The 16484-nt window shown below is 45.5% G+C and overlaps 1 protein-coding gene across 2 annotated transcripts in view; it reads right to left on the reverse strand.

The window, feature by feature from the left end:
- Positions 1–4846: 4846 nt before the first annotated feature.
- TFRC (transferrin receptor) overlaps positions 4847–16484 on the reverse strand; it is a 34898-nt gene continuing 23260 nt past the window's right edge. For both annotated transcript variants that reach the window (XM_026650131.2, XM_026650132.2), the window contains exons 11-19: positions 14655–14774; positions 12747–12832; positions 12551–12614; positions 12134–12201; positions 11982–12046; positions 11366–11447; positions 9642–9866; positions 8675–8815; positions 4847–8133 (exon numbers count right to left, since the gene is read on the reverse strand). In XM_026650131.2, coding sequence (XP_026505916.1) covers positions 7891–8133; positions 8675–8815; positions 9642–9866; positions 11366–11447; positions 11982–12046; positions 12134–12201; positions 12551–12614; positions 12747–12832; positions 14655–14774 — 1094 coding nt within the window. In that variant the 3' untranslated portion in view covers positions 4847–7890. The remainder of the gene's footprint in view (positions 8134–8674; positions 8816–9641; positions 9867–11365; positions 11448–11981; positions 12047–12133; positions 12202–12550; positions 12615–12746; positions 12833–14654; positions 14775–16484) is intronic.

A 16484-nucleotide genomic window follows, 5' to 3' on the forward strand; every position in this document is an offset into this window, starting at 1 on the left:
CAAGAAGGTGCTTGTTGTGTAGGGGTCTATCCCCACAGGCGCTGCCTCGCGGTTGGGCGAGGGTGTAACTGGCACTCTTCTGTCTTGGCACCCCCTGGTGATAGTTGCTCCGGCCCTGCAGCGGTTTCCCCCCTTCTGTGGCTCGGCCCTCCGGCTAGGCCACAAGCTGTGTCCACCCCTTCCAGGGCATGGAAAGGATCCAACAAAAGGCTAGTTCTGCTGCCCTGCAAGGGGCTTCAGGCTTCATCCGGCCAAAGTCCTGGACTCTCTGAGGTAGAGGATCAGAGGGTGAAGGAATAGGCAGCACCCATCTCTCAAGAACAAATCATGCTGCACCTCCATTTCCTTCACTAAGCCAGTAACTCTGGCAAGGGATGGGTGCAGGGGGGAGATACAGTAGACATGACAGACCTTGATTTTAGTCATCGGCTAGGCCTCGATACGAGGATGTCTGCCGGGGGGAAGAAAGTCATGGACGAGACTGAAGATGTCTGAGGAGCCCAATCTGTGCTCTACAGGTTTTTCCACACCCGACAGGTGGTTGCTTGGAGAAAGCACAGCTGCTGGCTGGGATGTCGTACCCTTTCCTTCCTCCTCTGCCCTTTCTCAGCCTCTTCAGCAAGGTGAGTCTCTTCAAAACAGGCTGCGGCTTGATGTACGATGCAACGCCATTGCAGCCAGCGCTTCCCAATTCGTGGGGTCACTGCCTCCCGTCTTAAGATACACTGTTGAGTTTAGTAAGGCTGTTGACAGTCCCACCTGACATGCTTGTAAGTGAACTATGGAAATGTGGCCTAGATGAAATTACTGTGAGGCGGGCAAACAGCTGGCTGAAAGCCCACACACCAAGTAGTTACCAATGATTCGCTTAGCCAGGAAGGATGTAGCTAGTGGGGTCCCACAGGAATCAGCCCTTAGTCTGGTACTGTTCAATATTTTCATGAGAGGCAAGGATAAGAAGAGTGGAGAGCACACTTATAGAATTTGCACATCACACCAAGCTGGGAGGGGTTGCAAGCAGTTTGGAGGACAGGATTAGAATTCCAAATGACCTTGACAAAGAGGAGAATTTGGTACCCTGGAATGATATAGCAGCCAGATGTTTCATGGGGCCTAGGAGAGAATACGGGGAACCTAGTAACCTTGCTCCTGTCAGGCTCCCCTGGATGAGCACAAGTCCATGGGGCCGGATGCGCTGCAGCCGAGGGTGCTAAAGGAGTTGGCGGATGTGATTGCAGAGCCATTGGCCATTATCTTTGAAAACTCATGGCGATCGAGGGAGGTCCCGGATGACTGGAAAAAGGCTAATGTAGTGCCCATCTTTAAAAAAGGGAAGGAGAAGAATCCGGGGAACTACAGGCCAGTCAGCCTCACCTCAGTCCCTGGAAAAATCATGGAGCAGGTCCTCAAGGAATCAATTCTGAAGCACTTAGAGGAAAGTGATCAGGAACAGTCAGCCTGGATTCACCAAGGGCAAGTCATGCCTGACTAATCTAATTGCCTTCTATGAGGCGATAACTGGGTCTGTGGATGAGGGGAAAGCAGTGGATGTGTTATTCCTTGACTTTAGCAAAGCTTTTGATACAGTCTCCCACAATATTCTTGCCAGCAAGTTAAAGAAGTATGGGCTGGATGAATGGACTATAAGGTGGATAGAAAGCTGGCTAGATCGTCGGGCTCAGTGGGTAGTGATCAACGGCTCCAGGTCTAGTTGGCAGCCGGTTTCAAGTGGAGTGCCCCAGGGGTCGGTCCTGGGCCCGGTTTTGTTCAATATCTTCATTAAATGATCTGGAGGATGGTGTGGACTGCACTCTCAGCAACTTTGCAGATGACACTAAACTGGGAGGCGTGGTAGATACGCTGGAGGGTAGGGACAGGATACAGAGGAACCTAGACAAATTAGAGGATTGGGCCAAAAGAAACCTGATGAGGTTCAACAAGGACAAGTGCAGAGTCCTGCACTTAGGATGGAAGAATCCCATGCACTGTTACAGACTAGGGACTGACTGGCTAGGAAGCAGTTCTGTAGAAAAGGACCTAGGGGTTACAGTGGACGAGAAGCTGGATATGAGTCAACAGTGTGCCCTTGTTGCCAAGAAGGCTAACGGCATTTTGGGCTGTAGAAGTAGGAGCATTGCCAGCAGATCGAGGGACGTGATCACTCCCCTCTATTTGACATTGGTGAGGCCTCATCTGGAGTACTGTGTCCAGTTTTGGGCCCCACACTACAAGAAGGATGTGGAAAAATTGGAAAGAGTCCAGCGGAGGGCAACAAAAATGATTAGGGGGCTGGAGCACATGACTTATGAGGAGAGGCTGAGGGAACTGGGATTGTTTAGTCTGCAGAAGAGAAGAATGAGGGGGGATTTGATAGCTGCTTTCAACTACCTAAAAGGGGGTTCCAAAGAGGATGGATCTAGGCTGTTCTCAGTGGTAGCAGATGACAGAACAAGGAGTAATGGTCTCACATTGCAGTTGGGAAGGTTTAGGTTGGATATTAGGAAAAACTTTTTCACTAGGAGGGTGGTGAAGCACTGAAATGGGTTACGTAGTGAGGTGGTGGAATCTCCTTCCTTAGAGGTTTTTAAGGTCAGGCTTGACAAAGCCCTGGCTGGGATGATTTAGTTGGGAATTGGTCCTGCTTTGAGCAGGGGATTGGACTAGATGACCTCCTGAGGTCCCTTCCAACCCTGATATTCTATGAAAACAGGGATAAGCCAGAGCTTCTTGGTGCAGGCGGTGGCACCCACCTTGGGGCAAGTCCCCAGGCTGTCCTGGACTCAGGCCGAGCTGAAGGTTGATACTGTCTTGTGTCTTGGCCAACAGCTCTAGCACCAGAGCTGGCTAGTGAGGGAATGTGACCAGATAGAACCAGGGGAGTGAAGCTATGGCAGGTCCCTGCCATAGCACTCACAGCTGTGGCCCCCAGAGGAGCTGCTGCCACTTCTGCAGAGTCCAGGCTGTACTGGTTGCTGACAGCTTCCAGGACCAGGCCTGTGAGAGCAGGCAGGCAGGATTTTCCCTCCCCTGCCACCAGAGACCTGGACTATCCAGGACTTCTCCCTGCACCACAGAGGGTGTTTAGGGCCAAGGGGAGAAATATGGATCAGGCCCCCCTGCCCCAATATTTCCACTGCATGGGCTCTGCCACCTCCCATCCCAACAGCAAGCTAGAAGCCTGCCTGATACTCTGTAGAGGAGAAGGTGGGATTTCAGACACTCAAAAACCACTGGACTGGGGTAGGGGAGTAAGCCAGAAACAAAACCTACCACAGCTCTGGGCCAGGGTGAGTCTTTGTCACAAGCTACCAGCCACTTCCTTGAGCACATGTCCCTTCCACTGAGTCTGCTGCCCCTTGTGCTGGACTCTGTCAGCATTGGTTAACTATCCTTGTTTCTCACACAGCCCATTTACCATGTTAGTTGGGAGGAGGTGGGTGAGACCCTCAACTGTCTCCAGTATCCTGTCTCTAGCTGGTTTACTTAATGGGTCAAACCCCTGCCTGCCAGGTGGTTGTTTGCCAGGTCCCAGACACTCCCTGGAGCATCAGAACAGTTGACACCCAGTGAGTGATTCCACTACTCACAGCAGTACAGGGACATGGTCAGTGGCATGAGGTTTTAACCTGAATGTTCTGGTGACATGAGAACAGCTGTAGTCTGGAAGGAATGAAATTTTCATTTATAGAATCCCCACCTGTTGAAATGTATTCCTGGCCCAGGAAATCCTGTTTCTAGCTTTTATCTCCATCCATGTATGGGATTTTACAAGCTGGGGAGTTTTACATAGTTGAACAGCTATTGCCAATCATTAGATTAGACTCCAGAATCATGACTACATGCTCTCATATGGGGGCGGGGGGGGGGGGGGGGGGGGAAGAGAAGAGAAGGCAGCAGCAGTCTATTGTTCACATCCAACAGGGAGGGTGGAGGGCAGGTAAGGCTGGCTGCCTGCCTTTGAGGTCTGATCCTGGGCAGGTAACTGCACCACCTATAGCATTGTGGTGGAACTGCAGCCCTGGTTTGCAAGGTCCAGTGCATTGATGCTTAGAACAAAGACAGTGACTCAGAATCTAAGGCTGCCCTTGGTGTTTCACCCACCTTACTGTCCATGGTATGCCAGGCTACTTCCTGGGCTTGTAGCATTTACAAAGAACATGAAGAAAGCCTCAAACACTAACTCACGCAGCAACCTCTGCTTCAAGCTGCAGATATTGAAGCAATAGCTTTGAAGGGAGGTGAACTGGGCAGATTACTCAGGAGCCCATCAACCAAACTTGCAGCTGTGGATCTAGTTTCTTCCCCTTGGCCAAAGTTGCTACAACACTGTTCTAGGAAGTTTGCTATTTGCTGCAGGTAGGCACTACCATTCCTCTGCAGCTTCCCCCACCAGACAGTTTTGCGGTTACATGGCAGGTTTCCTGCATTGTTCCATGGAGTCAGGCAGCCCATGGATGGAAGAGCCAGCTGTGTAGAAGCCAGGGGGTTGAGAGTAGCTAGAGCTAAGTAGCTGGGCACACCTGGAAGGAGGTCAGTTCTTGGCAGAGCCTCCCAGACAATGTCACAGTCAAGCCCACATGTGAACCAATCAAAAAACCAGTTTGTCAGTGAGATCATCCAATAGCCATAGGTGTTTGGATGGTGAGGGGAGGTATTTCATGACAGCAGCTGGGGAATTTGGAGCCCTTATACCACTAGACACATGGCATTGTTTATAAGCCATCACTCTGCAAAGCAAAGGACACTTAACTGCTATAAATAACAGTGCTTTAGGTGGATTATTAGGAGTCTTAAGTGGCCGGAGGAGCGGTGGTCAGTATTTTACACTGATGAGACAGACACAGTATGGAAGCTTTCAAGTTTTATTTAATGAGACAGCAGGTAATGCAGGAACAAGGCAAATTAATATCCCATCCCAAAGTCAAATTTCAGTACAAGAGCAAGAAAGTATGAATGGAACCTGTAGTAATCAGTTATGATTCATCTAGCTACAGGACAGTGTCTTATTCATATGCTTAGTAGCAGGCAAAGTTTACAGAATCTAATTCAAGATGCATGCAAGTGCTGTGGCAACAACTTCTAAGCACATGAGTTTCAGTCAAACAGGATTGAGACTTTGTCCTATCACTTGTTTGAGTGCCACATGGTCACCTCCTTGAAGTAGTATCAAGGTTGCTGCTGATGCCATCAGAGCAGAAGATTTTAGTGTATGCACTTGAATTTAGCTCCATCTTTCATGATGGCCAGGACCAAGCTACTCCAAAGCTCATTAATGAAGTCTCAAGGGCTTATTTTAGCCTCAAATGGCAATAGCTACTCTCCCCCATCCCTGAACTGCCACTAAACAGGTCTGGTCTAAGTTCTCTGCAGATTCAGCTCCAGCACAGCCACCAGGAGTCTAAACCCAGCTGTATGCAAGTGGGCCACACTGGGGGCTCAGACCAGCACCCTGTTGTAATGGGGCAGGGTGAGCGCTTTAGTAGGATATGCTTTTTGGCTGCAGCTAGAGACAGCAGCATTTAATAGAACCTAAATAGGCTCGAGGAACTTACCAGTGAAGTACTAACGTATTTGAAGGAACAAGGAAGTCTACTTCGTCTTTGATTAGGGAGCAGATGGGACCCCTAGAGCCTTGCTGTCTGCTGAATTGACTAGTCTCGGGATGCTAGTTAGATTGATATTAACAAGTACAAAATCAAATTGTACTGGCTTAGACATACCATATGAGACTGAATGTAGCCCACTAAACAGTGGAGTTGTCAAAATCCAGCACCATATGTTCCCCTTAGCAATTCCTCAAGCCTTTATAGTCAATTCCCTTCACTTTTCGAAGATAAATCGAACAGCCTTACTAGTCTAATATTTGCTAAATAGTCAGACCCAGCAGTCACATACCTAGAGAGATTACAGCACAACAACTTGAAACAGTTTAACCTACAGAGTGGGTTTAAAAAAGTCACGTGCATAATACACACTAGCATTTGCATCTGCAACACACAGGAAAGTGGAACTAGAACTGCAGGAATTTGAGGATACATGTTAGATACTAACCATCAAGCTCTGTAGATGTCATTGCATGATAAGCATAAGAAAATTATGGGAAACACTGTTCCCGATAATTACGTACACCCTTAGTGCAACATATGGAGATCACTGCCTCCGATATAACACCTTGGTAGGCAAAAACTACCTTGTTCTTTATACATTATGGGAGACACTGCTCCCGATAATGAGTTAGGTTTTCATGATACATAAGGTACTGGAAATTTTGCAGCAAAGCTGCCATGTGATTGAATTGCTGCCTGATCTTAGAGGTACAAGTCTGTATTTGTGTACAACACCCTAGGCTTAGCAAGGGTGGAGCCAGGGCTATGGTTAACCCAATTAATGCATCCTGAAAGGTTAACTGAAAGGTCTTACCTGCCAAGCTCAGAGGTGCTTTTCCTGCATTAATCAAGGCCTAAAGCAGGTTACGGAGCTGCACTCCCTGTGTAAGCTACAGAGGTCATCAACTGAAGCAGGGGAAGAGAAGCGTGACCTCAGGGCTAGGCAGTAAGTCCAAGGGAAGCTGAATTGCAGTTATTTTTAATTTGTTCACATCTCAAAATGTTGGGGTTTTCAGGAGTCACTTTAGAAATGAGCACTTTTAGGACCAGATTAAATGCTTACTCGAGAGCTCCATGTGTTTTCCATGTCTGAAAAACATGGAAAGCTGAATTGGTAATTTGCTAATCGATTTAAGTTTCATGGACCATTGCTTCCTTTTAACATGTGAATGCAAAATTCCAGTATCATGTTCGATTGTAATAGCAGATGCTGCTTTTATTCAAAAACGACAGTATAACTGTCATAATTATGGAAGGCACTGCTTCCGATAATTATCTTCTATAAAAAAAACACACCATTTATAGTGAACTCTGTCACTGATAAATAAATACAAATAAATATCTCCGTGCCAAACGAGAGCCTTCCTTGAGTTGCCCAACTTACTTTGCCAAACAAAAATTTGGCAAGTAAAGACTCTTGATTTCATGAAAGGCCTCACAGCAACAGGGTCTGAAGTGTCCGCTGTAGCCATCCAAAGCTATTGGTTACCATGTGGCCTGTTTTATCTGAAAGACTGCCAGGACACTCAAGGGGACATAAATTAATCTCTGGATTTCACCTCCCCTTTGTGATGTAAGTTTCTGTAAGGGGTTTAGTCTTTAAGTCACCTCTTCCCAGGAAGTCAATATGTTCATTCACACGGTAACTCAATGTATTAGGGTAGCTAGACACTTCAGAACTTCCTGACTATTTCAGCAGCTAAGGGCTACTACTGTGTGGAAAAAAAAACAACTCAGCTTTTTTACTTGAGGTCAAGGTGTCTTCATGGCCCCAGAAGGGAGGCTGGAAGCACTTATGAATTTCCCCATAAACTGTTACGAAGGCGATCTTCTGCCTTCACTAACTTTAAGACTGACCTCAAAAGGGAAAGCCAACATTGTCTACCTGAGTTTAACTGTACCTCCCCACTCAAAGGTACCAATTTAGTTTTAGATCAGAATTTAGATTTGAGTAGACTATGTCTTAGCTTTAATCAGTCTGACCTGTTTGTTCTCAAGCATAATAGAAAGGCAGCACCACAAGCAGTAGTGTTTTTAGTGAGATTACACTGTAATCAGAGGAACCTCTTGTTCTGAGGGAGATGCAGGTTTAGTGGGGATAGACTGAAATCCCTGCTTAAACAGCTGCTTGTGATGTTTCCCCGATCAAAATCAAATTTGAAGTTTACTTGATCAAAATGTAGGTTTCCAAATACTGTCAATAGATTTAGTGTAAATGTTTACTCTGTCATTGAGGAAGAGTGGGGTTCCCTATTTCTACACCCCAGCATCAAGGTTTATGCATTTAAAACTCATTGTCTATGTTCCAAATGTCACCAGATAAGGCATTAGCAGCACCCTGAATAGTCCAGGTTGCCAGAGCCAGTTGGTTCTTGAACAGGTCTGGGTTAAAGGCACTTGGGTTGGTCTTCCGGAGGCTCAAGTGATCCAGCAAAGCTGACAGAGTGTGGGAACCAGAGCCAAAGAAGATATGACGTAGAGGAGTATCCTTCGGAGAGACGTATGGAGAAAGGAAGTGGTACTCCACCTTAAGAGGAAATGTCAAATTTAGAATTGCACTGACATTGGCAGGAATTCAGTCCAGTAGCCAAGAACTGAGACAAGTGATGAAGGGGCCAGAAGCCAGGGATTATCTAGGCACTAGAAAAATTCAGAAGTGGTTTCAACAGCCTCTCCTAGTGGCTTCTTTAGTGTTGCTTTTGCATGGCTGTTCTGCCAGTGTTAGCTATTAACACCTAGACATGTTTCTAGGGGAAGTGAATTAAGGATTTACCAGGGCAGCCACATGGGGCCAGATAGGCATTTCCTAATCCAACAACTGTAGTAAGGCATGAAGTGATGACCACTTTGCAAGTGCAGGCCCTGATCCAAGAAAACAGCTGCGCCTCTTAAGGAGATGTGGCTGCAGGTAGAATACATCAGCTAGTCCACCAGTCACTAGGTGGACATCCAGTGGACTTGAGTCCAAATATCCACCAGAACCCTTCATGAATGCTCATTCTATTTGATATTGGGCTCCTTTAAGGAGTGAAATCATCAACTCTTGTAACCAAGCTCAGAAGACTTACTTTCATGATGCGGTCATTTATCATGTGGCAGAGGAGCCTGTTGTTAAGGTCAGTGTTTTTGAAGTCTTTTGTCAGTGCATCTGTAGCTCGACTGAAGTCTCCACGGGCAGAATATAGCCACTGAAGGGTCAGATTCATTTCCTGGTAGGGAGAGGAGCTAGAGTTAGTGATTTTACTCCTGATTTCTCAGAGACAGGGTTGGGAATCGGAGTTGGTAAAAATCTTACCTGGAGGCCATTTTGAAAGACTGAGGGCACAGCTACACTAGAGTTCAGTGGCATAGCTATGCTAAGTGGCCAGCAGTGCACTCTTCCAGCAGCTTTACTGCACCAACCCAGTGAGCTGCAGGAGCTAGGTTGGTGGGAGAAGCTCTCCTGCAGGCTTAGTGCTATCCACACCAGTGCTTATGTTGGTGTAACTTGTCAGGCAGAGGGGAAATTTATTCACACCCCTGAGACAAGTTATGCTGAAAAACTGAACTGCAGGCATAGCCTGAGTTACTGGTACCTTTAGGCTGAACATTACTCAAGGAGTTTTTAACTTCAGCAGCTATACCTTCAGAGGCCCTTTTAGAAGAGCCCACCCAGATGAGGTATTCAGTCTGGGCATGTGACCATACACCACTGCTAATGCTATTTGTTGGGTGCTATTGGATCTCCAGCTGGCTATTTTATTTCCATTCTAGCTTGGTATCCACGATAGAAAGGGAGATTTAGGAGTTGAATACAGGCCACCCATCTTCACTTGTAGCTAATAGCACCTCTGTCCAGCATCTGATAGTTGGCTCATTTTGCCAGTCATCACACTGTGGCTCTTGTTGTTAGTCCCAGGAATTGAATGGACAAGGATACCCTCATCCCCACTGATGAGCTAGGGTTAAGACTGGCAGATTTCAGTGTTTAGGGTTAGTGAAAAAAAAAATCTTACATAACCTTAATTAGTTCAGTTAGGAAGGTAAAAAACTTACTTTTATCTCTTGTTTATATGGACTAATCTTCATTATGAACTTGAGCAATTCCTGGTTGTATTGCTCATAGTCCAGGTAAAATTGGTGATCATGTGTCATCTTAATAGCCATCTGGCCAGCCACTTCTGTAGCTGTCCGAAACAACTCTTCCAGATGAGTTACAGATAAGGCAAGATTACGCCAACTGTCCTGCTTGGTGCCCAAGAAAGGATACCCTTCCTCATCCTGCAAGACAGAAAGCATTTGCACTCAGCAGAGTTCTTACACCTAACCCTGGTTTTGAGTAGGTGTTTCTCTAGCTGTGAGTTTTACCCTAGTCCTTGGCTGTACTGTAAGCAGTACTAGCAGGTCTGTATCTGCAGTCCCTTCTCTTCCCTCCCATGAGGAACTATATTTGGCACCTCTGCAAAGCACTCATTCTGCCCTACAGAAGGCCAAGCTGAGGGATAGGGAAGTGTTACTTGTATACATGCCAGCACCACCACTTTGAGTGGAAGTGGGCAGCAAGCTGCTTTGCCAATGTTTCCCAGGTTACTGGTGACCTGCTAATACTCCACAGCACTGCAGTGCAGCTTTACCAACAAACTCAGATGTCAGCCCTTACATCCCTTGGTGGCTTTCTGCAAAGGAAGGAAGGAATACACAAGTTCCACTGGCAAGAATACTTGCAGAAAGCCATTTGGACTCTGCAGATATAACTTCTTGCATAAGTATCCACTCAAACAATATCATGAGAGTTCCAGCAAACTGCATGATCAAATGTTTGCAAAACCATTAATGCAGGTGTCAAAAGTTGATGTTTGTCTTTTTAGAGCTTACTGTTCTCAAAAAGCTCAAATAATTTGACTTCTCTGCTCAGCTAAACTTTTAGTTATGCCTGTAGTATGTAGAACAGGCAGGTAGTTAGTGTGTTACAGTGCTATTAATTCTACAGAGAATGAAACATGAGATCTGGGGAAACAGGAATTCTAGCTCCATTCAAAAGGCTTGTGTAGGTTTGTTTAGAAACTCACATCAATATACAGGCTTCATATCTACATACACAGGAAAGTAGATAAGCAGGGTCTGGAATGCAGGGAAGCCATGCAGAATTCTGTTTAGTCCACCATGATTTAGTCTTACTGTGTGAACCAATGGCTGAAGAGTAAGAATTTAAGTCTTGAGTAGTTGAGGAAGTGTTTGAGGAGAGCCATAGACAGGTATCTAGTCTAGAAGCAACTGCTCTACCTCTGGGCCACCTGTGTACTTTTAACAGTCTGATCTTGCCTTCCATTAAAAGAACTAGGAAGCTGCTCATACAAGAGATGGCATTCACTGGCTAGAAGGGAGTACTGAAATAGGATGGTATAACCCTACAGCTGTGCTGCCCTGAGGTTACAGTTACACCCCCCCCCCCCCCCTGTTAAGTTCAGCTTCCACATCAGTCCAGGAGGTGGTAAGAAACCCACAGCCCCAGGAGCAGTGCAATCTGCCAGGAGTTGCTCTTTAGCAGATTCTAATCCACTGTGATGTCAGTGATGATAAACCACTAGATGGAAGAAGTCATTAGCACATGTGCTTGATCTGGTTTCATCTTATCAGTACAGCAGCTTTAGTTCTTCCAACTCGCTAGATCAGGAGAGTCACAAACCTATCACAAGTTTACTGTTAGCAAGGAAGCTTAACTTGTATTTACATTCCTACTCCATTTGGCAGAGATTGTTTACAAGTACAAAGTGACTTACATCATAGAAACTGAATGAAACGGCTGGGATTCCTGCATATGCTAGAAAAGGGAAGGCTGCATTATCCATACGAAAGGGAACACTGCAATGAGAAATATTGGCATTGTTACTCAGAACTGTAGGTTACCCAATCTAATGTTTGCAATAACGGATGCTTTAAGCTAAAAATAGATGGCCACACCTGGCCCGGTGGCACAGGGGATTCCTGTTACGGAAGTGGAGCTCTAGGAAGCCAGTTTCTGCAGTCCCATGAACACCAGCATCTCCTAGAAGGCTGTTCTTGGAACAGCTGGAAAGCTAGATTGGAGATGTGATCTAGTTTGAACATGCAGTGTTCCAAACCAAGTAGCGTACTAAACTATTGCACCATCAACATGGGAATGAAGTCATAATGGGTGGGAGATTGTCCTAATGGTTTGCTGTGGTTCAAGATTTGAACAGAGTAGCAACAAATTTAGAGCTAAAGCTAGAGTGACTGCCTAGTCTGTTGATTTATTCCTATATGGGGGTTTATGAGGAGATCATTTGGGTTCAGAGAAGTTAGGTTAGCTCTGTTGCTCCAGATACGAGAGCTTTTTAAAAGTTACTGTTCAAAGAAGAAGAGCAGGAGACTTACACTTTTTTGGCCCAGTCAGAACCAACGTTGTCATACAGACTTCTCCCATTTACTGGATGCTTCACCTGCAATAAGGTGCAAAGTTACTGTCCAAGCACTTTCCTGCATACCTGGATCATGGTTTAGACTAGCCTAGAGAGACTAGGACTCACCCCCATCAGAGTCTGCTCCATGACTTTGTACAGCATTGGGCTGGCAGAAATCCTGAAGTTGTTTGAACCTGTGATGGTAGAAGTTAGAGATTTGGAACATGTTGCCAATACAAGTACAAGAATTATAGGAATAAAGTTGCATTGTGGTTTCTCTTTAGTGCCATTTCTATTTTCAGCAGTAATGACTTTAAGACACAATATGGTACATTAGCATAATTAATCCAAAGCACCTGATCTACCTGCTATTCCAGTTATTGGGCACTGGTAGCTACTTTGAGGGGAAAAAAACCACACACTTTTAGCCTTGTCCTTTTAGAGCTTCATACTGGAAAAGTGACAGCTTACCAAGCTCACCTGTTTTTGACCAGTTCTAATTTTAGAGTTTTGTAGATTTGCTGAACACAGAGCAATAGTTACCTACAACTGCAGCATCCAGATTGATGTATGCAAAGGCTTTGGTGTGCAGTGTAGCAGAATAGCCCTAAAATGGGAGAAAAACCAATGCCTGTTAATAGGTAGTAACTTAGTAACACTGCTTTTACTATAAGTCAAGACAGAAGAGGTATGCTTGGATTAGGTAAAAGGCATCAGTGAGCAAACCAAGATTAGTTACCTCCAACCATTCAGTGACACCAACAGCTCCAAATTCTCCTGCGCTCCAGCTGGCAAAAACAATGCTTCTTCTGGGCTTATAGCCACCTTTAAATAAGGAAAAGAGTGGATATCAGGGTCCCATTACCTTAACAGAACAAGTGAGATGCAGAATAGTAGTTTGCAGTGTACTTGTAATAAAAGTTCCCCAGATACCAGGGCTGCAGGCCTTTAGCTGAATTATAGATGTAGGACAACAGGTATAGATTGTGCCTTTGAAAGAAGAGAGCAACAATCCATCCAAGTTATCTGGAAGAGGGTTCATATAACAGAAGGAACAAAACTGATGTCTTATTTTTTTCAAGTCCTTTGACTGTATAAAGGTCTTTGAGATCCACATGTTTTTATCCAAACTTGACACCTAATTGCTGTCAGTTTTACCTGGGGGTTAAAGCCTCTTTAACCAAGTCATTCATACAAGTTACCTCAAGTCACTTTCAATTGAACTACATTTGGCACTGAATAGTTATTCCCCCCAAAATGCCCCAGTCTGTCATCAGCCCCCAGGAGCACAGGTTATTCCTTCTTGACTACTTGAGGAGTGCCCAACACATCCATAGATTCCAAGACCAGAAGGGACCATTGTGATCATCTAGTCTGATCTCCTGTGTAACAGGAGAGAATTTCCTCAAGGTAATTCCTTCTAAAAAAAGTTCTAATTCAAGAACATCCAATCTTGACTTTAAAAAAAGTTACTGAGACTCCACCATGACCCTTGGTAAACTGTTCCAATGGTTATTACCCCTCACTGCTACAGATTTATGCCTTATTTCCATTTATATCATGGTAGGTACTGCCATGTACATATGTCAATCAAATCACCAAAATGCAAGTTCAATAAATGCTATTTGTACATGAACATTTGAAAAGTCTTCCACCAAAATGTTTTAAAAAAGTTAAGCAACCTAAGGTTTGATGCACCTTAATTTGTAAGATTACTCAGTGAAGTTCTTGCTGTGACAGCCAAACACTTAGCTAGGGTGCTGTTGTGCCGAGACCACAGCCTATTATGCTAGCCAACACAGTCATTGTTTTCCAGTACTATCAATTTGCCACTGTGTCTTACTCTGCCCTATGCCAAAGAATCTGGGGTCTTCGTACTGCACCTGGTACAACAAAGGCCTGGTCCATGACTGGGGCACCTAGGTACTAGGATAATACAAGTAGCTAGCACTTCCAGGAGAAGAGGCATGTTTTGCCAGGATTGAGACAAAGTAAAGCTGCCATTGCTATAGAAGAGGAGTTCTTACCAGCAGATCAGCTTTGAAAGAACCTAAACCAGTGTTTCTCAAACTTTTGTACTGGTGACCCCTTTCACAACCCCCCCCCCCCTTTAATATATAAAGTGCAACCCCCCTGCCCTATTTAACACCATTACAAAAGCTGAGGCAAAGTGGGGTTTGGAGTAGAGGCTGACAATTCACAACCCCCTGCCCCCCATGTAATACATCACCCCCTGAGGGGTCCCAGCCCCCAGTTTGAGAACCCCTGACAAACTGGCTAAAAGCAAGCAGTGACTTCTATCTTTCCCCCCCACCCCAAGACAAACACCACAGAAAGCCTTGGCAGGATGAAGTTGTTTGGTAGAGGAGGAGCTTAGTTGTCAGTTGAACTGACAACTCCAATTCGGTCTTACCCAAGTGGCACTTGGATGAAGTTGTGGCAGGGCCCAAAGTGGTGAGGAGACAGCTTAGCTAGCTGAAATGAAGGTAGAGATTCTTCAGGAGCATTTTGCTTACTAGTTAGTATTATGTTAATCCTAGCAATTAGGAAGCATGTTCTGAACAACCAAGCAGGACTGATTGGCTTGCATTTGTTCCTTTTACAGCAGAAAGTGTACTTGGGCTTATTTCAGTGTTTCTTCGTTTACCTGTTTTTACCATAGAAGAAATTGCACGGGCAAGCTCCAGCAGCATGATTGTTCCCACACCAGCCTTTGCTGCTCCAGGACCCCAGGAATCTCGTTGGGCTCCAATCACAACATACTGATCTGCAAAGAGGGCAAGAGCAAGGAGATGCAGCCTTACTATTTCAGAAAACAGGTAGAACCAAAACATTTTGGCAAAACACTTGCCAAGATGTTTACTTTTCCATGTATTGCTAGTAGGAAAGCGGCATGCAACTTTTAGAGAGACTGAATTTTAAGAAGGATCTTCACTAGCTCAGCATTAGGGCCATTCTTGAAACAGTCTCTGATCATGTCTGAAATGCAATTCAGCTCAGTGCCAAGTGTACAATAGAGGAAGATAGTTGGAGGTTCCTTGTAGGATTTAAGTCAACTAAACTCTTTTCCATCAATGCATGCTACTTCTGGTTCACTTTAACAATTGTTAAAGTGAAGGTTAAAAAAAATTACACAGGTTAAGAAGAGAGTCTTTACATATGGGTATAGTGCTTAGATTATCCACAAATCTAAAGTTGTAAGATACATATAGTACTTAATCAGCAATTACCCAAATTTAGGTGAATAAATTCAATACAGTTCAGTAGTAGCATCCAAGTATTTGGGTACATCACTCATGAAAAGTTATACAGAGTTGGTTGTGGAAAACAAATATAGCAGTGAGTGAAAATTGTCCCTCAGTAATTGAGAATTTAAGGTCAGTTGCCTGTTTAGAAAGTTTCCCTCATGGATTATATCAGTTACTTTCCCCACTGTGCTTATGAGCTGGAGTGCTGATCCCTCCCGGTATTGAGGATGTCCCAGGGACGTCTATGTAGATGTCCCATCACCTGATGGCTTCTGACACAATGAGTTGCTGCACCAGCTGAGTGTAGCACTGACCAATTCTGTGTTCTCACTTGCTCATTACTGGGGTCCCATGTGCCCAAGGCTTTGACGATCAACGCATGTGCCTGAACCTGGTAACCCTTAGCTCTCAAGGGTTTGGCCAGAGGGGTGTATTTCTCCACCTTTTGAGCATGGGTGGAGCAGAAGGCCAGGGTCCTGTTCTCAAAGGGCACTATGATGGCCACCATCTTCTTCTGGCCCTCGTTGGTGATGACTGGCCATAGTTGGCTGTTTGTTCCAGGGATGGTGGCGTTCATGTCCACCTTCGCTATGGGTGGTGGGATGGTGCTGACTAGGTGAGCCTGGATGGTGTTACACTAGCTTCTAGGGTCCAGAATGGGGCTTGCAGCTACACAGGATAGCATCTCATTGGCATAGCTGTGCTTCCTGCATGACTTGTCCCATTCCCATGGTTCTGTTCAGTGGAACGCAGTTGAGCTGGGCCCTGTGGATGAACCTCCAGTTGGCAAAAACAAGGTGAAGCTGCCCCCAAGGAGAAGTGGTTGCTGGTGTCCCACTTGCACGTCACCTTGAATACTATGCCCTGGCTTTCATTTCAGATTTCCCCCTCTCCCCCATGTATTGGCAGCTGATCACATCCTTCAGGTCCTCTCCAGCATGGTTCTAGCTTTGGAGTGATGATTGTGTGCTCTGCATGCTTCAACTGTGGCACCAGGACTCCCAGCTCATGGTGTTCCTTGCACCATGTCCAGTGGCAGCTGATCTGCTTCTCCTGTTATGTATGTTGCGGGCACATGTCCAGAACAAAGCAAAGTCTCCCGTCTCTTCCAAATTTCCCTTCCAGTGAGCCGCTCAGGTAGGTGGCAATGTCTTGGTTGGAGGGGGTCCTGGCAAGTCACTTCTTGATGACAGCAGAGTGCTATGCAGGATATATTCCTCACCATGGCA

Source organism: Terrapene carolina, unplaced genomic scaffold (assembly GCF_002925995.2).
Source record: "Terrapene carolina triunguis isolate 2854851 unplaced genomic scaffold, T_m_triunguis-2.0 Scaffold88, whole genome shotgun sequence".
NCBI classification, from domain to species: domain Eukaryota; kingdom Metazoa; phylum Chordata; order Testudines; family Emydidae; genus Terrapene; species Terrapene triunguis.